Source organism: Lepeophtheirus salmonis, chromosome 8 (genome assembly GCF_016086655.4).
Source record: "Lepeophtheirus salmonis chromosome 8, UVic_Lsal_1.4, whole genome shotgun sequence".
In the NCBI taxonomy this organism is placed as follows: domain Eukaryota; kingdom Metazoa; phylum Arthropoda; class Copepoda; order Siphonostomatoida; family Caligidae; genus Lepeophtheirus; species Lepeophtheirus salmonis.
In genome coordinates this window covers 17307688-17331500 of record NC_052138.2, presented here as the reverse complement: position 1 = coordinate 17331500, position 23813 = coordinate 17307688, and the positions used below count along the sequence as shown (strand labels likewise).

General features: G+C 29.3%; 1 protein-coding gene across 2 annotated transcripts in view; it reads right to left on the bottom strand.

Moving 5' to 3' along the window:
- The window catches only part of LOC121123296 (monocarboxylate transporter 2), a 371763-nt gene that overhangs the window by 115172 nt on the left and 232778 nt on the right, over nucleotides 1–23813 (bottom strand). The window contains exon 2 of one of the 2 annotated variants that reach the window (XM_071890451.1): nucleotides 21341–21801. The exons of the other annotated variant lie outside the window; for it this stretch is intronic. Within the exon in view, the coding sequence (XP_071746552.1) occupies nucleotides 21341–21686 (346 nt within the window). The 5' untranslated portion in view covers nucleotides 21687–21801. The remainder of the gene's footprint in view (nucleotides 1–21340; nucleotides 21802–23813) is intronic. 2 annotated transcript variants of the gene reach the window in all.

Below are 23813 nucleotides of genomic sequence, written 5' to 3'. Positions count from 1 at the left end.
GGTACTTTCTTTTAGCAAGTGTAGTTATTTCTAAATTGTTCCTTTCAAGTAAATTTATTGTAAAAACCTGCAAATTTTTAAAATCTTTCTATGTACCTTACCCCTTTTTTTTTTTTATTTTGTCTAAGCAATGTCGTCTAGTCTAGCTATTTTAATTACTTGTAACCGTCCCTTTGTTCTCAAAAATGAGCTCAAATAAGTCATATTATCCATATACATAGATACATGTCGGTGAAATCGGCAGTATTGAGTCGATTCCGATAACTAATTCCGATACTTCAAAACAAGGCTTATTCTTGCCGATTCCGATGCATCGGTACACCGCTAGTTTAAAAAAAAAAATTCAACTCGGAGTAGTTCAACCAAAAACAAAAAACGTCTCATGACGATTTTTTTTACAGAGAAAAACGCCGATAATTATTTGGACTGGTTACAAATATTGGAGCATCCCTTGGAGAAGTTTAGAGAGTTTCAAAGAGACTATGTTGAAAAATAAAATGTTGACCAAATGTATCTTATCTTTGTTAGGTTGGAAACTTTTCAGACCATCCTCTTATATTGAATTTTGATCACAAGTATTAAAACATTTATAAAATGTGGCTTCCATCCAACGATTAAAAAAAGTCAAATATAATTGATAAGATGTAATTTTATCGATTATGTTAGATTACTGATCGATTTTCAGGAAACAGGTCAGCCCCGTTTTTTGTTGGTACGTCACAATAAATACATTACAATATTATCAACAGACCATTGCTATGATAATTTTTAAATCTATATTAGTTCATAGGATAAAATAATTTGACGATTTTCATACATACAAATGTATCTAATGTGTCATGTCTTATTTATTTATTCCAGCCTAGTCTTAGAACCAATCCTATCAGTTCTTGGTACGCCTCATTTGGAGTGTCAGTAACACATGTTCTGAAAATTTCCGTATTTCACTCATAGATAACCTATTTTTGTATTTATTATTATTCAGATTTAATTTTATGTTGGTAACAACCTTCAAAAGACAGTTGTCAAAATTTCATGACATTCTATTCTTTAGCTTGAGATATTGTGCTAAGTTAAATACTTTTTTTATTTCAAAACAATGGATCAAAAACAATTTCCTGCTTATATTTTACATGGATTCTTGATGGAAAAAATACCCTTCAATCTAAGCAATGGCCTGAAAAGATTTATGGCGACTTTGCTTTATAAAGAAAATAAAAAAATAATTTAAATTAAGTCGATTTTGAACGGGAAAACCGTGTTTTCTTTGTTTATCATGGGAATCTTAAGCCCATAAAAAAATTAATTAAAATTTAGTGACGTAATCAAGGACAAAACTTAATCAGTTTTAGTACTAAACTCGGCCAGAAGGCAACTAAACTGGGCGGGACTGCAGTTTTCACTCCTAAATAAGGACCAACACGATACTTCTAATAAGTATATAAACATAACTGCACATCAATTTACTTAATAATTTAACAATTGACTAACCCAATATAAGTTATTCAATTTTTTTTTTTTTTTTGATTGCTAATCCTTCTATAGAAATATACACATTAAAATTAAATTGTATAATGACAACAAAAAGTTATTCAATTTAGTATTTAAAAATTACTTAGGAACGTATATTAGAGCGGTTTGATTTTTACCTTTTTCCCAATTTCGATTACGGTTAGGGTAGAAAAATTGTCCTATGGTATAAAAATTACCTATGCAAAATTGCATTGTTCTACAATATATCATTTTTAGGACGCACATTTTGATGAAATTATGAAAAAAGGTCAAAACTCTTACTTTGTGGATATAAATACTAAAAAGGCATTTTTAATTATTTCGCATAAAATACTTTTGATAGCCATTTTTTTAAAATACCAAAAATATTTTCAAAGCTTTTTATAAGGTGTTCTATGGAACAAAAGAAAAAGAGAAAAAAGTAGGGGAAATTTCGTGATCCGCGTATAGCACATCTTTATCTTTTTTTCCAAAAAAAGATAAAATAACTTATGTCTCCTTTCAAACTAGATGTATTACTTAAAGATGATGACATAGGAGAAATAAATTTTGCATGGCTATTTTCTTACCACATAACAACTTTTCCGCACTAGGCGTAATCGAAATTCGAAAAAAAGTTAAAAAAACAACCCATTATAACGTACATACCTATCTAGGATTTTATATATTTGCATAAATTATTGTTTTGTAAAAATACAAAAGCATTTCATGTAAATTATTTGACGTGTTTATGTATTTATGTTCATAAAAGTTTGTAAAAACCCGAAAAAAGTATGCATATCCAATTTATTATACTGTTAAGATTTTTATGAATTATTAAATAGTTTGAATATAGAATTACCCGCTTTTGGGGGCTAAGTACTATTAATTATCATAGTAAATGTTCCACCCTTTCTATATTTAGCATGCAAGCCCTTCCATTATTTTGTAAAACCTTTTTGCAATAAAGTCCTATTTTTGCAGAATATATGCCAAATAAATCTCAACAAGGATTTTGTGTGTATATTCGTATAATTATGTGATTTTTGAAATATATAATAATGAGTATTGCAAAACTATATTAAAGTTGTATACATAGAATTATTATTTTGAGATATCGAATGTTGAAGTCTTCAACATAATTTATTCCCAAGGGATATTTTACATAAAACATTGAACATTTCCTTATGTTGGGTGTAAATTCAATCATTACATACTTTTTTAATTATTTTTTAGGCACTTGATGTGTTTCAATCAAATAAATCATCAATAAACATTTTTTCTTACATATCAACGTATTTTGGAGATCCCAAACGAAGCCCAGCCTACAGATGTCTGGTTAACAAAACTGTTCAAAATATGTATGGAATTAAATGTATACCGGACAAATGTACACCAAATACAGCGAGGTCTATTGGGCAAATGATCCTTACCATTGTCCATACTTCTAAATTCACAAAATCTTATTTTAAGTAAAAATGTTTTTTTTTTAATTATTGAAACCTTTTAGACTCCACTCTCTTCTGACCTCACCCTTCTTGATTGCAGCATATGAGTGTACTTAAAGTACAGCATATTTGTGTATTCTCAAGTAACGAATAGATGAGAAATAGTCAAATCTTTTATTTTTTAATTATTGAGATCAACTCGTCACTTGAGGTCGATTGAAGGGCGTTATTGAGACCAAAAGGCTTCATATTGAATAAAATACATATGATTTTTATGTTTTTTGTTCTATGATATGTCAAAATATCAATAGTAAAGTTATATATGATTCAGAAATAAGTAAAAAAAAAAGTTCTATTAATTTTAAGTGAGTCATAATTGATTTATCAAAGAATTAACACATTGCTATCAATTTTATAATATTTTTTTTTTTAAACCAAAGTTGTTGTCAAAACTTTTAATTCATCATTCTTTATTCATAAGATTGTGTACCAAAACTGTTAAATCTTAAAATTCTTGAAGAGAAAGTAAAATACGTAAAACCTATTACCTATCATATCCTTAGAGATCTAATAAGATCTAATTGTGATTCAAATTATTGATATATTATCACTTTTATGTCAACTCTATTTATAAAAATTGCAGTAATTAAAAATGTCATCACTCTTTGAGATGAAGGTTGCCGTAACTTTGGAGAGAAAAAATATCAAATCGAAGAAAACTTAGAAAAATAACCCTTCCTCACTCATATTAATAAAAAAAACGAAATACAATCCCTTAAGTTCATATCCATGATTTTAAATCCGCTTTGGGATTGATTGGATCTCTGTAATATCACTGAGAGATTCCATACGATACTGGGCTAGAGTTAGAGTCTAGTGAGGGATTTGTCCGTGAATCAGATAGTTGAGGTATCCATGGAATGGATGGCATTATATGACAGATCTTTGACAATATTTTCCCTTCCAATGCAGGAGTTGGAAGCACGGATATAAACATCGGGGTTTGCGTTTTCTTTATTAATATACTTGTACATAGAAAATATGACCTGTCCATATGTTTCAAAAAGAAACCAAAAATTAACGTGGTCACCCTAATAATTTGAATAATTTTAGGGAAGAGAGCAGCATAGCTATAATAAACTTTAATTAAATTAGCTGAAATCTTATCTAAGAAAAATAATATAAACAAAAAAATCCACTCCTTATCTAGTAAGAATATAGCCGAAATTTTTGTCATGTCAAAACTCAATTCCACTCCGGGTCCAACAGGGACTTACACTTGAAAAAATCATCAATCTTACTTGCCGACATTCATGGTTTTTTACCTTATACATCAGATATTCTCACAACAACAATTAAGGAATATTGATAACAGTTTTGGGAAATAAAAACCCTGTTGAAGTTACAACCACAAAAAGTAGGGTTACATTTTTTATGTCTCCATATACTAATATGATTATTTAATTTAATTTTCTACTTTTCTATCTAACAAAACTACGTGGCCCTTCATCTCAAAGAATTCAAAAATTTCCTTCAATTACTTAGCAAAAAAGAAAAATGAACAATAAATTTACAAAAAGGATATTACTTCATCATATACCAAAATAAAGTCTTGATATTTCCTGAGAAAATAATTTTATATCGTTTATTTAAAAAAAAAAGAGCCATAATATTGCAACGATACATCCTGTTTAATATAAATGTTGGTTTTTTTTTTTTTTTTTGTAAGCAAATCCCATTCACATAAGATAGGAAAACAAAGATAATATTTTACAATATATTTGTATGGAATTGTAAGTGAGGACAGATTAAATAAAGAAACTCCAAGTTGGCTCTTTCAAAAGACGACAGCAAAAATATTTATAAAAGATTGGAATGCATATTTGTGTTTCATTGCAAATAATATAAGAATAAAGCTCGACACTAATGTCTACAAAAGGATTCATTGAACTGTATAGAGTATTTTCTTTAATATGACCCAAATATAGGTTTGAAATTTTTTTTTTACCAGTATTAAAAAAAAATTAAGAAAAAAAATTGAAAGTGTGCCAAGAGTCATTAGATTATACATACATTTAAAAAAATTATCAGAGTATAAACTTTCTGTAATAATTAAGGAAGAAGAATTATAATGAATAGTTTACATCATTATTAATTTTTTTTATAAATATTTCAATATGTACATGTGTTTCCTTCAGTTCAATCATATTTTGGTTGTTCACAAAATAATTTTCGTATCCGAAAATATAATAATTTATCATAGACACTGTTCAATAAAAAGTTTATTGAATAAAAAATAAACATTTTATTATAAAATACAAACATTTTTATGTCAAAATTGCCTCAATTCATACGCCTAGTTAAATACTTATTTTAAAGGTATGAAACAAATATTGTAATTTTATGGTCGTATAAATATTTAGCTAGCCCAAAAACTAAAGTACACCTTGATTTCAAACATCTAAGAAGTTGTTCACATAGAAACATTTTTTGCGTAAAATGCAAAACATTTATGCGTTTTAGGCTTGCATCCACATGAAAGTGGCGTTCCATTTCACCTAAAAAATATATATATTTTTTTTAAAAGGTTTGTAGAGTAGAAGAATCTAAAAAATGTCAGTTATGTCTAATTAACATGTACAATGTTATTGTACGAGTTATAACTTGTATTAGCAAAATTGTAAAAATAAGGGTAGTTATTTCTTACTTACCGAGTACACTTATTTCCCCTTACCAAAGTACAGGTAAATGTGGCTTTAAGTGACGTTCATTTGTAATATCTAACATAAATTTTTTCTTCTCTTTTTATTGTAATCAAATTAGAGGGTTGAAAAAACTTGATCCAATAAAAGAGGCAATCTGTTTGCGTTGAATCCATTTGAGATAATCAATTAAAATATCAACATGAACAAAATTATTGATATGATTGCCCATTGAGTTCTTTCACTTATCACTCCGATTTTCTGGACTCATAATATATATTTTTTTACATTACTACCGGAAAGGAGTATCAAATTACTCATACAATCAAAATTGATTAATGGTAGGTTGAAGAAATCGAAAGTAGTGTTGTTAAGCATTACTTATGATGCAAAGGAGTAGTTAATTAAGGCCTCCAATATTTGTTTTTTCTCTAAAAAAATACTTATTATCTTATAATTGGTAATTATAAATACATATTATAATAAGATAATAATATAGTTTTTCTCAGTAACTAAAAACCCAGACTTAACTTGTTATAAGTGCTGTGGTAGGTACAAAACCAGTTAATAGTCTTTTCGTATTTGTTTCCAGCCCTTATGTTTTTTTCTTTAGTCTTCATTTATTTAACAAGTTTAAAGGTAGCTTTTTCTTTTTTTTGTATAGGTGCTTATCACAAGGTATTAAAAGGCACAAGACAAATTTTCAAGCTATATTTTTTATGGTTAAACTATTTCCATAAAAGGATCTGACAAAATTCAATCCTTTTAAGCTAGTTGGAACCATATTACATATTTAAACCCCTTCCACCAATTACTCTTTTAAATTTTTTTGTAAAAATGTTGAAAAAACCCGAAAATTTCTTTCCTTTTAATCAATGTTTTAAAGCAGAGAGTTGGGAATGTCAGTGTTACAGAGGTACAGAGTTATTTGACTTATTATTACTTTTTCTTCCGTTATAAAAATAGATGTTTCACTGAAACTAAATAAAACATATTTTCACCAGTCGCAAATCGAACTAGTTATGAGTACTTAATGAACATAGTTTGACCAAAATAATGGTCCTAAAGGAGATCTTTTGAGGGGATTAAATAAGTCTTCTTCAGATAAGCTGATTTAACTTGAACGAGCACCCTTGAGAACAAATACAACAAGGTAGGAATCACGGCGAGTGTCGAAGATGTGATATTACGTAGGCTGCTATATATATTTCAGGCCTAGGCTACACTAAGTGTTGCCAGGTGTAATTTGACATTTCCTTTGGTAAGTTTGACATTTTTGTAGCATAATTCTACTCAGAATGTTTTGACGTACGACCATAATTTGTGTTGTTTACAGTGGCTTGAAAAAATTAATTTTGGCAAAAAAGGGAATTAAGTCGTGTACATTTTGTGCGATCATTTTTTTACAACTTTCGACGTGGATTATTACGATAAGAGTACATTAATGAACTTAAATCTTTGTATAGCGATGAAGCACCATCCTATAGCATTGTGAAAAACTGGTTTGATAAATTCAATCGTGGCCGACGCTCGCTCAAAGACGAAATTCCGTGAAGGACGCCCCAAAAAAAGCCGTTTTGCCAGAGAATATTGATGCTGTGCGTGAAGTGATAATGCAAAATCGTCAATTGGCGCAAAGCAATATGTTGAAAAAATATGCTTGCGGTGTTTCAAAAGACGTTTATAAGACCGTCACAGGTAACGAATTATGGATCTATGTGTATGAGTCCGGAAAAAAACAATAATCGACCGTGTGGGTCTTCGAAGACGAGCCAAATCCAACGAAAGTTGTTTGTGGAAGAAGCACTTTGAAGTAAATGCTCGCCTGTTTCTTCGGCGAAACTGGTCATGTGGCGACTGTTCCACATCGTAGGACAGTCAATTCTGAGTGGTGTATGAAATTTGTTTGCCTGAAGTCTTCAGAGAAATTCGAAAAACGAACAAGAGAAGACGAATCATTGTTCAACATGACAATGCTCAAACCAGCGCCTTTTTGACCGGTCCAAAATGTCGAATGGATGCAATTGTCCACCGTACAGCACTGACTTGGCCCCCAATGACTTCTTTTTATTCCTGCACATCAAGAAAAAAATGCGTGGTCAACGATTTTCGTCGCCAGAAGATGCTGTTGAAGCGTTTAAAAACCATGTTTTGGAGGTGTCTCAATCGGAGTGGAAAAAGAGCTTCGACAATTGGTTTGAGCGTATGCAAATTTCAATATATCATGCTGGAAAATACTTTGAAAAACAATAAAACCATTTTTGATCATAAATATTAGCATTGTCATATTAGGCCATAAATATACATAGCACCCTACGTCGAAAGGTACAGTTTTAGATTTAAAATTTTTTTCCACTTTTTATTGTTAAATAAAAAAGTTTTAATAACATAAAATAAGGTAATGGATCTAATGACTTTTGCTAATAAGTAACGACATTACTTTTTCGACCATGTAACTAGTTACTGAACATATATTTTAAATAACCTGAACATCACTGCTGAGCATTGACTTTATAAATAAATGTATGTAAAAATATTATTAATAATTACATTTTGAAGAGAAAAAAAATATACACCAATGTAGATTAGTTTTAAACAAATAATAATAATAATATATTATATACATTTGCAATTTGTAAGATCAATGCTGAATCATACCTTTTAATTTTTGTAATTAAAGCAATGCTCATACCTTTTAATTTTTGTATTTAAAGCAATGCTCCTACCTTTTAATATTTGTATTTAAAGCAATGCATGAGTATAAACTAAGTAAAAATTAATACATAGTAACTACATATGACCGTTATGCATAAATTGTATTTTTTGATATGCAATTAATTCAAAAATATAACTTTAGCGGCGTAAAAATAAATTAAATTAGTTACGGTGAAAGTGTTTTTTTTTTTAAATACTGAGATTTGCATTTGTTATCACCTTTGATGTAATATGTTTTATATTTTATAAGACTTCCAAGTTTTTTGATGTGTTTAAAGGTGTGTTATTACATTATTCAATTTTTTGTACCAATTCAGTTACCAATATGATTATCGGTATTTCTGTACTTTCTGATACTGTTTTCACTAAAAATATTGCACAAAAGTTTGTTAAAAAATAATCCCAGCCCATTTACACGTGTGTTTGTTGGATTTTTGTTCAACCCATTACTGCCCCACGTCCCTAGAGGAACGTAAATATATGTTAAGTTTATGTGGCTGTAATGGTGCATCCTTTATATCTAGAATGTTTTGAACTGACTTATCCAGTTAAAAAATACTATTCCTTTGATTTGAGATCACATTTAGATTAAACTATTCAGTAGTTTCTTCACCACACGCGAACGAAGTCAAAAAGTTTTGAAATTTTAAATGTCATGAAACGTGCAATATCCGTTCGTAAACTTGAGTATGTTAATTATTATTTACTTTTTATTATTGCTTCGAACTTTATTTATAGACTTTGGGCAACAATTTATTTTTATACTTATTCAGAAACGTCTGTTTCCAAAAAGAGGGACCATTTCTATCCCATCCCCTTCCGGTTCTATCGATGATATAAACATAAATTACTACGTTGCCAATCCTCAATTCTAATCTAAGATCAAGAAGGACTTACATTTATTAAGGTCTGTGTGTGAGTTATGACCTTTTCCAAAGAATGAATTATTTAACATAAAAAAGGCTCTAACATTTTTTCACGTTTCTCAAAGTACGTCGGGCATGTCTCATAGCAAAACAAAAAACATCAAATATCTGCATAAATGGAAAGCAAGTAACTGTAATTATCACAAATTAAACTGAGTGTATACCAAACAACACTTATATGAATTCATAAGAATATTTTATACTAACTGTAATAATATAATTATAAAAAAATCCCCATATTTGAAAATTAACAAGAATTGAGCATTGAAGTAATATTTTAATAGAGATGTAACGATGTAGGTACAACAATGCTCATATATTTTTTGAATAGATCTTATAATTTTACTGTATAAGGAATTAAGAGATATAGAATCACCTACAATTTATGTATTTTTTGATGTAAGCCATTGCAAAATATAATTTATTGTTCCTTGTGACACATTTTATAAAAAGAAAAATGGTGATTAATTTATCTATAGATAACTTTTGTTTACAAAGCGAAAATGAGGAATTGCTTCCTTGTGGTTACCCTTTTGAAATATTTACTCTTTCTTTCTATTCTGCATTAGCTATATATGTTTTTTTTTTTTTTGTTATTAGAAAAAGAAAGGCTAGTATTGGATTCGAATAAAGTCAGTTTGATTCTTCAGTTAAACGTAGTAAAATACATCTTTTATTTATTCAATAGATGGTTTTATAAATGTGTATCTCGCGTTGAATAAGTCCGATGGATTGACAATATATGTATGGTATTAGAACAGTCACATTTCGTACTAAAATAACCTTTTAGATAGTTTTGCAATTGTTTGACTCAGGGTTGTCTGAGCTCAAGGATTTTTTTTTTTTCTATTTTTTTTAGTGTTCATTTAATTGGGCAGGTGGAGTTGCACTGATTATGTATACGTAAACAATATAGTATCACATTTACTCCATCTAACCTAGGAATCTTGTGTCAAGTCCATATATATAAAGTATATTTCTTTCTCTATATTTAACCACGGCGTGAACTTACGCACATTGAGTTCCAGAGAATAATTTCTCCTGAGCGGATTATCCATGAGCTACGTCAATCCATCATATTTAACAATTTTTTCTTCGAACAAGGTGAAAACACAAGCCAAGTCGTTAATAATATGAATAGTGTTTATAGTTATGATACTTTAATAGTCAATCAGGCGGTATTTTGGTTTCATCGATTCTGTTCCTGTAATTTTGATGTCAAAGATGCACCACGCTTTGGAAGATCAATTGTCAAAAATAAGGATAAAATAATGAAAATTGTCGAGTTCGACTATCATATAAGTACTGTTTTCTTTGCCAAGCAAATAAACGTTATTATAGAAGAAGAAAAAAAAACGTTATAAAAGATGGACTTCTATAGTGAAATATTTTAGAAAATATAAGAAATTATTTCAAAAGTAGTATCCCAATATTATACTAAAAAGCTTAAATTATATTAATTTTGGCAGTCATGTAAAATATTGATATGGAGGGGCATTTCATAGAGTGCAACTAGAAGGTGGGGGCAAAAGTTATGATACTACTGAATTAAGAGCCTTGTTATTATCACTTGCCTATTATATGATATTAGAGGGAGACAATTTATCACTACTCTAGAGAGGGAGAAAATTTATCTCAACTCTAGAGAGGAAAACACTTAATATTTAAATAGGCAATAGTTTAGGTGAAATATAATAATAATTCCTATGTTTAAATATAATTTTATAGATTATGTATTTGAACAAAAATTATAACAAAAGTATGCAGGAAGACATTGTGGAGAAAGAAATGTTAAAAGCACGACGATCTACCACAAAATTAACTAAAAACTGTGTTGGTTCTAAAAGTATAATTAACCCAAATAAAAATTTATATTTTGGCAATATATAAATTTATTTGCACTTAGTAGTTGCAAAAATTGATCCATTTCGCCCCATCCTAATTGGTTATTGCGAGAAACTGATTTTATTAATGACAAAATTGAGGAATTCTCTCATTCTTAGGTAGCTGTCCAGAGGATCATTTGGAAAGAGGAACCAGTCTTTTTATCTTCTTCTACTATTGACATTCAATAGATTCATACAATAGCTATTACATAGATTTTTTCTCTTTGTTCATATAATCGAAGATATTATTAATAAATATTTCAAAAGCAAATTAAAATTTTTAAATAATAAATTCTTAATTCGTTTTAACAAATAATCTTCGGACCCTTTAATCATAAAATAAATTAAAAATAACCTTATAACGTCTAAATTATATGTTTAGGCTCCTGAATGAGGGAGACTACATCCTCACTTGCCAGTGAGATTGAAGAGACTCATCTCCTTTTTTAGCAAGTATGCTGATGCAGAATCATATAAATAACTACCACACATACCAAAAGAGTCGTTACAATAAAAAGTTTCACTTTGACACATTTTTAATTAAAATAAAATAAAATATATATTTTGTTAGTATGTTTCATATTTGCAAAAAACAATTTTAAGGGGTTTAAATTTAAAAAACTTTAAATTTCTAACAATTTTTTTTTCTTTTCAAGACTGGGTTGAATAACTTAAAGATATGGCTAAATAAACTTAAGCATTTTTATATGAATGTTGATGATGTACCAGTATATATGCATATAAATTGGCAAAACAAATTATATATATGTATAAATACCCATATACATATATGAGCACGATGTTAGAACATAAATAACAATTTAAAAAGTTAGATACTTGATAAAATATTTGTGTTATTTATAATGCAACAATTTACAAGGACTTCTTTTAAACAAACAGGCTTTAGGTATATTGTATAATAAGTAAGCCATAAATGTCTTATTTTGAAATAATAAATGGTTATAATTAATATATTACAAGATTATAATAGGCAGAGATTAAAATAATGTGAAATGCATGTATGTTAAAAATAAACCAAAAACACACTGACAATTTGAAATATGTTTAAGCTTTAAGGAAGTTTCATACAATTAACTACGAGCAAATGTGATATGAAGGAAATAAATATAAGTACACTCCATATCAGGAAAGGATATAACTAGGAAAAACTCCTTTCCAATCCTTAATTTTACTCTAAGACCAAAATGAACAGTGATGAAAATCCGGTGTATTTTTTTAGCGGGCCTGTTTTTGTTTTTTTTGGAATTGGTAGTCTGAAGAATGAATTTTCTTTTCCTTAGCAGTAGTCATTATTATTTAATTCCTAATTAATGAACATCCTTTCCAAAATGGGTTCAATTATATTAAAAACCAGATTGAGCATTTGTGTGTACTTATAGCCCTGAGGATTTGTTGTGGGGTTATAATTATAAGTCTTTTTTGGAGTTAGAGTAGAATGAAGGATCGACATCGAAGTAATTCTAGCAAATGTTCTTGTTAATATCCTTTTATTCCCCCTCCCTCGTCATTGGTGATTGTAGCTGATCTAATGAAACGTCACGAGCATTATTCTTTCTAACCTCCAAAATATTCTTCAAATGCTCTTCCGTTTCTTTTTTATCTCTTATATTTAAAACTCCCCAACAAATCTAAGTATCACTCTTTGTCATTCATGAGCAGAAACACCTCTTCTACTCATGAGAACAGCTTTAAAAAAATAACAGTTGTTATGGTTTTTTATTTTCTTCTTCAGGAGATAACATCTAAGTAAAAGTGCATGAAGATAAACAGTAACACTGAGGATATGTTGGAAAAGTTATTTGTTGGACTCAGAGTAGTAGATTTTAGGATCAATCTCGTAGGAAAATTATTTGCTAGACATGGAGTGGGACTTGTAATTATTTTCTTCCTCTTATAGTTGCTTGCAATTCATATAATGAAGCGTCATGAAAGCTATTCAGCTGTTTTTCAAAACAGTTTTCAAATTGTTAGGGCTTCCAAGGGTCAGTTGCAACCCCGTTAAAAAAACCAACATGAATCCTTTTTATAGTAGCGGAATTCCTTTTAATCGATATTTATATCAAAAAGTGTTTCTGCCTCCCAATGTCAAACATACAATGAAGCTAATCGTAATTTTTTTTTATTTAGCCATTTTTTATTTTGATTTCTGGAGTTGCCAGCTTGATACTGTTATATTTCTTATCCTAAGCTGTTATCATTATTATTTCCTTCCTCAGGAATTAACTTCTAAATTTAAAGTAAAATCATGTGTCTAAGTCATGACGAATGACAGACAGTAAGCTTGAGGATTTGTTATATAGTTATAATTCTAAATTCTTGTGGTCTCAGACTAGAATTGCTTTTCTCCTCAATGAGAGACTTTTAAATTTTGATGAAAATATATAAGCAGATATTATAAAAAAATTAATGGTTCTAATTAATAAATTGCAGCAATAAAATGAAAAAATAACAACCCCGACACAAAAATATTTGCCTTCCAAAAAAATAATTTAAATAAGTTTTTATCCAATTTTTCATACAAATGTGGATGGAAAAAATGAGATGATCATATCAAGTTTTTAGAACTCCAGGGTAACTGAAGAAAGAAGATATTAAAATACACCAGGGATGACAAAAAGATGACAGAAAGTTTATGATTGTATGCCTTGCAAAGATTGTTTTAAACTCTTTTAATGATACTTTACATGCCTCTATGGATTTTATCGCTGTGACTATTTTAAAATGTTTGGTAAAGTTAAATATAAAAGGATTAAAACACGTTAATACCAATGTTACAAAAGGGTATGGTTTTGCTCACGATTTCCAAAAGGAAAAGAGAAATCTCATCGAATGTAATGGCTCTAGATTTTGCTTGACTTAACAAACTTGCCTTAATTGTAAGAAAAATAACAAAAAAAACAATGTTAAATCATCAAGAGTTGAGAGAAATTGATAGCATAATTTTTTGTTAAATACTATTTATTTATTCTAGATATTAAATATATATCTGGATAATCAGTTAATCACATGCATAAAAGATATAAGAATGTTTATTATTGAATTTTAAACATTGCTTCAAGACTACAGTGTATGTACTAAATAGATATTTTTCCACTAACGTTCTATTCATTTTTAATTACCAATTTTCTCAGCACATAAAAATGAGTTAATTTTCGATATTTATGTATTAACTATTACTACTATGCTTAATAACAATAAACAGAAATGTAGAGATATCTAAATATGTAAAAGTCGTTACACAAATTCTAAATGTGTTTATCAAGGCAATTCCAATTAATTAAATCGTTAGAAAACAAAGCCCTAAAGGGCCTTAAACAAATAATAACGAGGATATATTAATCTTAATTAAGGCGATAGATGGTTAATTATTTTTTCTACATATATTATTTAAAGTTATATTTTCTTAGATACATCATTAATTTTGAAGATGGTGAAAATATAACAAAATGCCGGAGTATTTACCTTGGAACTTGCTATTTTAATTTCTTTAAGAACATACTATCAAATAGTAAATCAGTGGAATTTTTTGGTAAATTGTAGTGTTGGGCTAGTTTATTATTAAAACTCGAATTTACTTAAGTTCTGAGAATGACTCAACCCCAAACCGAAATAATATTTGAAAAAACTTAGCAGAACTTGAACCCGAATTTTTAAAACTTGGCATATTTACACTTGGTAAAGATTAATATTATCTTTAGTTATTTGTACATTTTTTAGAGTAATTCCTTGTAAATTTCATTCTCAGATTTTTTGCCAGAGTATTTTTTTGTAGTCTAACTGACGTCTAGTTTTTCTCCTTTCTTAGTTTTACAAAAACAAATGTCGCCCAAATTTTCAGATCTCATAATTTGCTGTTGTAGATGAGGGGTCTACAAAAGTTTTTGTTAGTGAGCGCTCTAGAAACTTCAGTACTCATCAGTCATCCTATCATATTGTTTTTTTTTCTCAAAGTCTTACTATAATTATTTTATTCTTGAGGAGAGAAAACATATAAATTGATATAAGTATGGACTAATTACGTGTGAGTGTGCTCATAAAAAAACGGAGAGTAACACTGAGAAGTTATCTTTTATAGTATTAAAACAAAATTTGTCTTTTAGCCAACCCTTAATTACATCAGGTAATGGTGGGCACTACCGCGAGTAATTGATATAAAAATTAGTTTAATTTTTACAAAAAATATATGCTGATTACACATATGAGCTAATATTTGATTCTAAAACTTTAGTTCAGATGGAATATTAATTTGGTTCAATTTTATAGAAGGAAATAGTCGATTAGATCTTGATTATATAAAACAGGTCAACAAAAATTTAATTTATGAAAAATCTTATAAATTCCTAATTTAATTCTAGTAGTACTAAACAGACTAATCACGAGCTTGTACTTAGTTTTTTCGTATAAAATTTGGTTTTCGATTTTTTAGTATTTTTACCCTATTTAAAAGTTTAAAACAACGTTGTGAGTATGAAAAAAAATCAACAATTCACTCAAAAGTTATAATGTATAAAATTCAATTGTTTACCCCTCTTAATATTTTGATATATTTATTTCCCTTTACACTTTTTTTATTAATGAACATCAATAAATTTCTAATTAAAAAAATTCAAATCAATATCCTAACTTAACTACACCTGTTAAACAATACACTTTTTTAATAAACCCCTAATTATTTATGTTTCAAATAAGTTCTTTGGTTTAAACACAATTGAAAGCATAGACGTTATTCTTTTTTTTTTTTTTTAAACCTCAAAATCTGTTGGTTTTTTAACTCCTAATTGGAATATTTAGGATTACATATCAAACATAAACACATAATTGAAATCAGTATAAAATTTGGCAAAAAGAAAAATAACTTATTTATTTATTATTGATATTTTTCATACTCAAAAGTTGCCTCAACCCCATAAAAAAGGTATTGCAAGCTACAGGGTGTCCACGATAAATTGAAACTATCTTAAAATTCAACCGGCTTGATAAAAATGGAATTTGGAGTGTATTTGTTAATATGAAAAAGTTAGACATGATATTAAATAATAAATTTAATATCATGTCCTCCCTCAGCTGCCACCATCTTCTCCATCCTGCCCCTAAAGGATTTGCATGCCCTGATGACTTCCGCGGAATCGACAGCATTCCACTCCCTCGTAATGGAGCCCTTCAGGGCCTCGATACTCTTGTGGCTGACCTTGCACACCTCCATCTCCAACTTCCCCTACCAGTAGTAATTACACGGATTGAGGTCGGGTGAGTTGGAGGGCCAGGTGTTGCGATCCCAGAAAGTGATGTCGTGGGAGTTGAAGAGGTTAGTGGTCCTCATGGCGATGTGTGCGGAAGCTGAGTTTTGTTGGAATATGAACTCCCTCCCAGCGGTCGTATCCTTCATCCAGGGGATGACAAACTCCTCCATGACTTCACAGTACCTTAACGCGTTAACCCTTTCCTTGGGATTGAAGAAGAAAGGAGGCATCACCTCACCGGTACTGCAGATGACACCCAGGGTCATCACGGAAGCCGGGAACTTTGTGGTGAAGACCGCAGGGACCTTTTCTCTCTCCTTGGCAAGCCACCTGTCATTCTGGACGTTGTAGCTTCTGTCGACAGTCCAGTTCTTCTCGTCGGAGAAGAAGATGATTCTTTCTCCATGGCTCTTCAGGTCATTGAGGAGACGCTTACCGTTGGTGAGCCAGGTGGCCTTCATGAATGCCGTGAGGATGTGTTGTTTGGACATTCGGGATTACTTGTACCCGAGGTCCTCATTCACAGCCTTGGAGACCAGCTTCTTGCTCACTCCACGGTTCTTGGCCAACCTGGACAAGGAAGTCCCCGGCGAAGCCTTGATGGACTTCCGGAGACCTTCAAGGCTTCGCCGGGGAGTGCCGATTCGGTCACTTCTCATGTTGTGGGCCTTGCGGCAGACCTTCCCCTCAACCTCCCAGGCATTGAAGACCCGGTAAACCGTGGTCCTGGGGTAGTTAAGAAGCTTGTAGATAGCAGAGGGCTTGTGTCCTGCGCGAGCCACTTTGAGGATGGTGTCTCTGCTTGCTTGTTCCATGATAACTATTGCTTGTTGTCAAAACAATTGTGGTAGAAGTTATAGTGTATTGTTCACGCAACCTTTTATATTAGTATGATATAACCCTAATATCCACATTATGGATCTGGATGAAGTTTAAAGTAGTTCCAATTTATCGTGGACACCCTGTATAACTAAAAGAGGCACTCGGTGGAGCACAATACCTCATCCTAAATTCAAATTGAGTTAAGTATCTCAATTTGTTTAAAATTTAGGGTCGATTATGCAATTTTTACTTTTTTTTGTTGCCTTGACTTCTCAAAATTGAATTGCCTCGTACTTATTTCAAATATAATCTTCGTACCAAGTTTGATCAAAGTCAATCCTAAATTTGACGTAATTCTAGTGAGTAACAAACAAATAGAGACAAAAACATAAGTTCCATTTAACTTCATTGCAGGGGTAATTAACAAATTACTTTACTATGGTTAATTTATTATTTACAAAAGTTGGGTAATACTGCAATACTTATACATATATATAACACAAAAATTTACTTAATTCTTTCATCTTATGGCTACCTGTAGGGATAGAAAATGATGTTTAAAAATTAATTACACATATCTGTTAATTAAAATCTTCCTCATTTCATCAACTGTCGGTTAAATATTTTTAATTAAAAATATTTTTTAAACATAGAATGATTAAAATACATTTAATAAAATGTTAAAACATCATAAATTTAAAGTAATCCACAGAATGCTTATTATTAATAAATAAGAAATAACATAACAAATCACAAGTGTTGGACTCGAGTTATTACTATCGACTTTAGTCGAATTGGATTAATTGAATACTGAGTCAAGTTTTAAGTATTGAATCTAGTCAAGTTTGTTTAAAGTCATGAGGCAATTAAAAAATTACTTTTTTTTTTTTTTGTATGTGTTGATAAAAACTGTTTATGTGGGATAAAACTAATTTTTGAAGAATCAATATCTTTCGACAGCATAGTTACTTTTCCATGTTTTGGTTTTAACTTATATTATTCAAAAATTTATATCTATATAATCAGGTTCTATATAATACGTGTGGTAAAAAGAATTTCACTAAATTTCCAAAAGGAATATGTATCTCGTGTCGTAAAGTAAAATCGGTTTATTCTAGATGGTGTTAGAAAGAAAAGATTTCGTACTAAAAAATATTTTTTTACAGTTTTGTGATTGTTTTACTAAGTAGTGTCTGGACGCGCATCAAAGATGGAAACCAACAAAGAGAAACTACCCCATATTTTTCAGTGTACAAGCAAAAATACAAACCAGGCGTATAAAAGTGTTACTAGTCTTTACGGTCCTGATTCCTTAGCATCCGAGTACAGTTTTGTCGATTCCGTTCTGATAGTTTTGAAGAAAAAGATACTAACCCAATTGTCAAAAAGGTTGGTAAAACAATAAAAACCGTCGATTTCGACCCTCATGTAAGCACTGTTTTGATTACCAAGGAGTAGACATTAAAGGATTTTTTTTCAATCCATTCAAAAATAGTACACCTGTTATTGCCCAGAGCAGGAAGTGTCCATAAGTCCTACACTTTAATACTTATATATAAGCATTCATGAAACACGAGTACTTGGTTTAAAAAGAAGTACTTATGAATAATTACTTACTATATTAATTCTAAATAGTTTCAACAGAAAAATATGAAAAATATTAGACTTATTTCGTTCTAAAAGATAAATATTTTCTTCAATTTTAAGTTTGATTCTTTCTTTGACTCTAAACGAATTATCTAGTTGATTCCTTTAGAAAATTTAAAACTACTACTGAATTGTTGAAAGATGAAACGGCTTCAATGTGATAGAAATTAGATAGAATGATCAGGTTAAGATGATAAGATTTGTCCTATAAATTTGGTACGATAAACTGTCTTGTCTGCAAAGTATTTTTAAGCTAACCTCGAGTAATTTACTTCTTTTAAAGTAGGTTAACTCAGTAAATGGGATTGAGACAAAAGAGTATGTAAATATAATTTTCATAGTACTTTAATGCATTGTAAGTACTTGTAAATTATTTGAATTACTTGAATATAAAGTTCTATGTTAAATAAATATGTATATATTTGATTGACAGTAAAGGTTTCGTTCGATTTATTTGTCAGCCCCATTTTTGACATTTAAATACGCTGCAGAGCAATTGAATGCTTTCCTACATTTTTTCAAAATTCGATCGTTTAGCCCCAAGATGGTCGACATCAACAAAACGGATGTCACATAAATTGATCTATACTGGTACTATCTAGCCCCTCTCCCCTCCTCACGAACAAAACTCCACAGGCGCTTCATAATTACATGTCATTGTCATTAAAAGACATTCTTGTTTATATATATTATAAGTCGGAAAATTACCTAAAGATATAAATTGACTTTATTTTTTAAAAGATATTTACTATTTTAGTATTATATGTAATTGAAATTGATCGAATTCGAAATTATTTAAAGGATATAAAAAATCATTTTTTAGTTTGATTTTTATTAAAAGGAAATACAAAATATTGATTAAATCAAAGTTGAGGTTCAATCAAATAAGTCTGAATTGCCTTTTTTATATATTTAATGAATTGCCTTTTTTATATATTTAATGATCCATAGTAAAATAATGCGAGAAACCATGCTATTTATTTATTTTGAACAATGAAAAGATATGAAAAAATAATATAATTCTATATATTTTGATTTATTATCACTTCCATGATATAATAAGAATGAAAATGCTTTATAAAATTAGTACAAATTTGCGTATTCGTTTAAAATGGTAGTATGTCTCATAGGCTCATAGAATGAGCCATTAAATTGCTCAAAAACTGTATTGCACATCAAAAATTAATAGAAATTATATTTCCCTTTTATTAATATATCAATATAATTTTCAAAATAACACGATGATATGTACATTGTAAGGGATTTCATGTACAAAAATAAATTGAGAAATCATCATGCGTGAGCATCTTGAAAGTTGCATTAAAAAGAATAACACTTTAAAAAGATAAATTAAACATGTCCAGGATCTCCCACTTACCTTTTTGGGTAAGATTGTCCTAGGTATCCCTAAGAAGTTTACACTTATTTTGGAGCATATATCTTTTTTAAATAGGAAGTTTAAATATGTTAACAAAATTGATTATGAAATAAAACTTCATTAACTAGATATAGATATGTAGTAAAGTTAAATAATGGCAGAGGTTGAGGAAAAAGTCCATATCGAGTCACAAGGTCTTTGCTCACAGGTCCAAGTCCTAGAATATTTTCATCGAATCCAGTCTTCAGGAGATACTTGGATGAGTACTTCATATACAGTGAAAAAAAATTGAAATGGCTTTCGAGTCCAATTCGACTCTCTGATCTCAATGTGGGTAATTTATTTTATAAGAATTTTATTTATGATAATCTTCAAACCTCAATTCTTTTTTTCAAAATATAGAAGTTATGTGATTTAAAATATTTCTTGTTTAGTTGAGAAACAATACCATTTTAGTAATTTTTGTGCTTTCAAAATTGTATTGCATCATGATATTTTCGCTCGTACAAATAAGGCACATTATAAATCACAAAACCTTTTCATTTTGAGAGGAAGAGTTGTTGAGGTTTGAAGATAATCATATGAAAAGCTCTTAGAATTAAATTGTATATACTCATATTACGTGTACACGCATGATATATTTGTAACACACCTGTAGCTTTTGAGTCCAAATCCCCACCCCTGTTAGCCTTTATGATTGAGCTTTAGTAGGTTCTGTCTACTATTCTTCTACCTCTAGTTCCCTTTTTGATGTTTTTATAAATGGTTTTGCAACCCATTTACTTTTGAATCTTTACTTAAATGGTTAGCTTGCCTTCTTCACATAAAACAATTTTCATTGAAGAAGGCTTTGAGGTATTTAGTTGGTGAGCAGAACGGACTGAGAAACTTACAAAGATGGCGAATCAGCCATATTTTTATTTCTTCAGATGACATATTTAAAAAAAAAAGCAGATGCTTACATGCGGGATATCTCAAAGTTTTGTGTACATGATGTACTTTAATACACAGGACGACGCATTTAAATTACATATAGTTAATTTTTTAAAGGAGAAAAAACTTACCTAAGTCGCTCAGTTCCAAGGTTCCAGCCTTAAAATGTCGTAGGAAATAAAAAGTACCACTTATACTCAAACTCCACTGGAGTCCTTGATTAAGAATTTGCGACAGTACTCCTATAACAAGAATGACATAGCCCCATCCACCTTCCGGGTAGTAGTGGCGAAAGATACTTGCTAGTTTTGGATTATAGGTAATGGAAGTTGATCCCAATCGAAAGTGTGTGGGATACAACGCTTGTTTCAAATCTTTGGTTCCTCCTGATTTGATTGGCCCTTCTTTTTTAATGTATTTTTCATCCAATTGCGATAGGTTGGGACATGAAAAATGACTTCGGGTTAGGTTAGTCATTTTTTTTTTTTTTTTTTTTTTTTTTTGATCAATATATATTTAAGTCATCTTTATATAAACACAATAAGATTGTTTTTCTTTGAAGTAGTTATAAACAACTTTTGTGTGGATTTACCTTTTAATGAGTGGGCGTTTCGTATTGTCATTTTCTTGCGTAAAATCACAAATTAAAGAATGAAGAACAAATGAAACTTGTTTTTAATTTACTTTTTGATAATGTCACGTTTTTTATGAGTCTCTCTTTAGAAAGAGAAGTACAGATAATTATGACTTCTAAAATTGATGTTGAATACATTTTCATTAAAATATTAAGACATGACAATATTTTAAGTACAAAAAAAAAAGTTTTGTACAATCAATCATTTGCTACGTTTGCATGTTTTCAATTCATACCTATCATCAAAAAAATATATATATAAATTGAAAATTCATCTGATATTTATTATAATTTTTTCAAAGCCACCTTTCAGCATACCAAAGAATGTACCAAACATTATATTAATTAAAATTTGTAAAGGTTAATTAATTGGTTATTTTTGTTCGTTGATAAAAGTTTGATTTAATGATGCAAATGAAATATTCAACAAATTGTTAACAATTAGACAATAATTTTGAGAGAAAATTGTAATAAATTATAGTATAATTCTAAGCTTACAGCAAAGATCTACATCCAAAGGGTTTTTTCATTTATTTTAAGGAGGTATTTCAATTCTTATTATGATTATTAAGTTGTTAAATTTGTCAAAATAAATAAGGTGACAAATATCAAATTCACTATAGACTAGTTTTAAAGTTTAGTATTATTTGTTTAAAAAAATACTACAAGGGATTTGTTTGTCTCTTTTTGAAGAGTTTGTAGAACCGAAAATAGTTGAAAAATTCTGTATTTGAGGTATTTATTGTAAATTAAAAACAAAAGTACCTCAACTATTTTGTTAGATTATTTATTATAAATTAAAATTCAGTGACCAATACTTGTAACATTAAATTGTTCGTAATACAGGGTTCGACTACATAACTTCCTTTTTCCAAAAGGCAATAAAATAATTTTTTTTAAAGATATTTTTTTTTCTTAATGATGGTACACATTAAAAGTTTTGCTTAACATAGTTTTAAAAGATAGAAGACGTTCCCCATTGTTCATACACTGAATAAACAGAACAGATTATTTTTTTATTTGTCTCTGTTTAACTTTTCATTTAAAGGTTTGAGAGGGACAATTATCCGATTTGAACAAACTGCACCAATCAAAAATTAATGAATAACATTGAATCTGATCAAACAAGTGCTTGTTTACTAGCATGAGTTTCCGTGGACTTGTTTGCCCTCATATAATTTTGCAAATTTCAAATTATGAAAACGAATAGATTTTTTTGTATTTTAGAAACTAATACAATTGATTGATTTTCATAAATTGAACCAATATAAACTCAAGAATTCAATAACAATTAGAATAGTTTGTATTTAATATTCTGTCAAACCATTTTTGGAAATATTTATTCTTTATTCTAAACGCACGTTAAGTTACTCAAGAGTGTTTACAACATTTTAGACTCTTTATTTGATATATACTCGTAAGCCTCAATTGATCCCAATTGGGACTTACCAATATAGCTTATCAAATCCAAAATTATAATTTCCTACTTACAATAATTTTTGTCTCCTTTAATCGCAATTTTGATGATATAAATTGTTGGTAATTTGTGAAAAAATATAAATTAAATATTGATTCATTCATTCTAACTTGACTTTGGTTTGACAGACCACAAATGTCCTTTGAGGACAAAAACTTTGCGATCATAACTTTTTCAACAATAAACACCAGAAATCAATTTGTCCACAATCTAATAAAATAAGACATCAACCCCAAATAGGGACACTCAAATATACATATTAATTTTGGCATTTATCGGATGAAAAAAACAAAGAACTAGATGGAATAGATGTAACCGCATGAAAAGTGCATTTTCAAGGATATTTTGTAAAGAAGGGAAATAACTTTAAAATATACATTTAGTTTTTTTAGAGGATATATTTTTTTTTCAATCACCTTTTTTAATTACATTTATTTTTATCTGAATAAATAAATACTTTTGGAGTGACAATACAATTATTTTCATTCCGGGT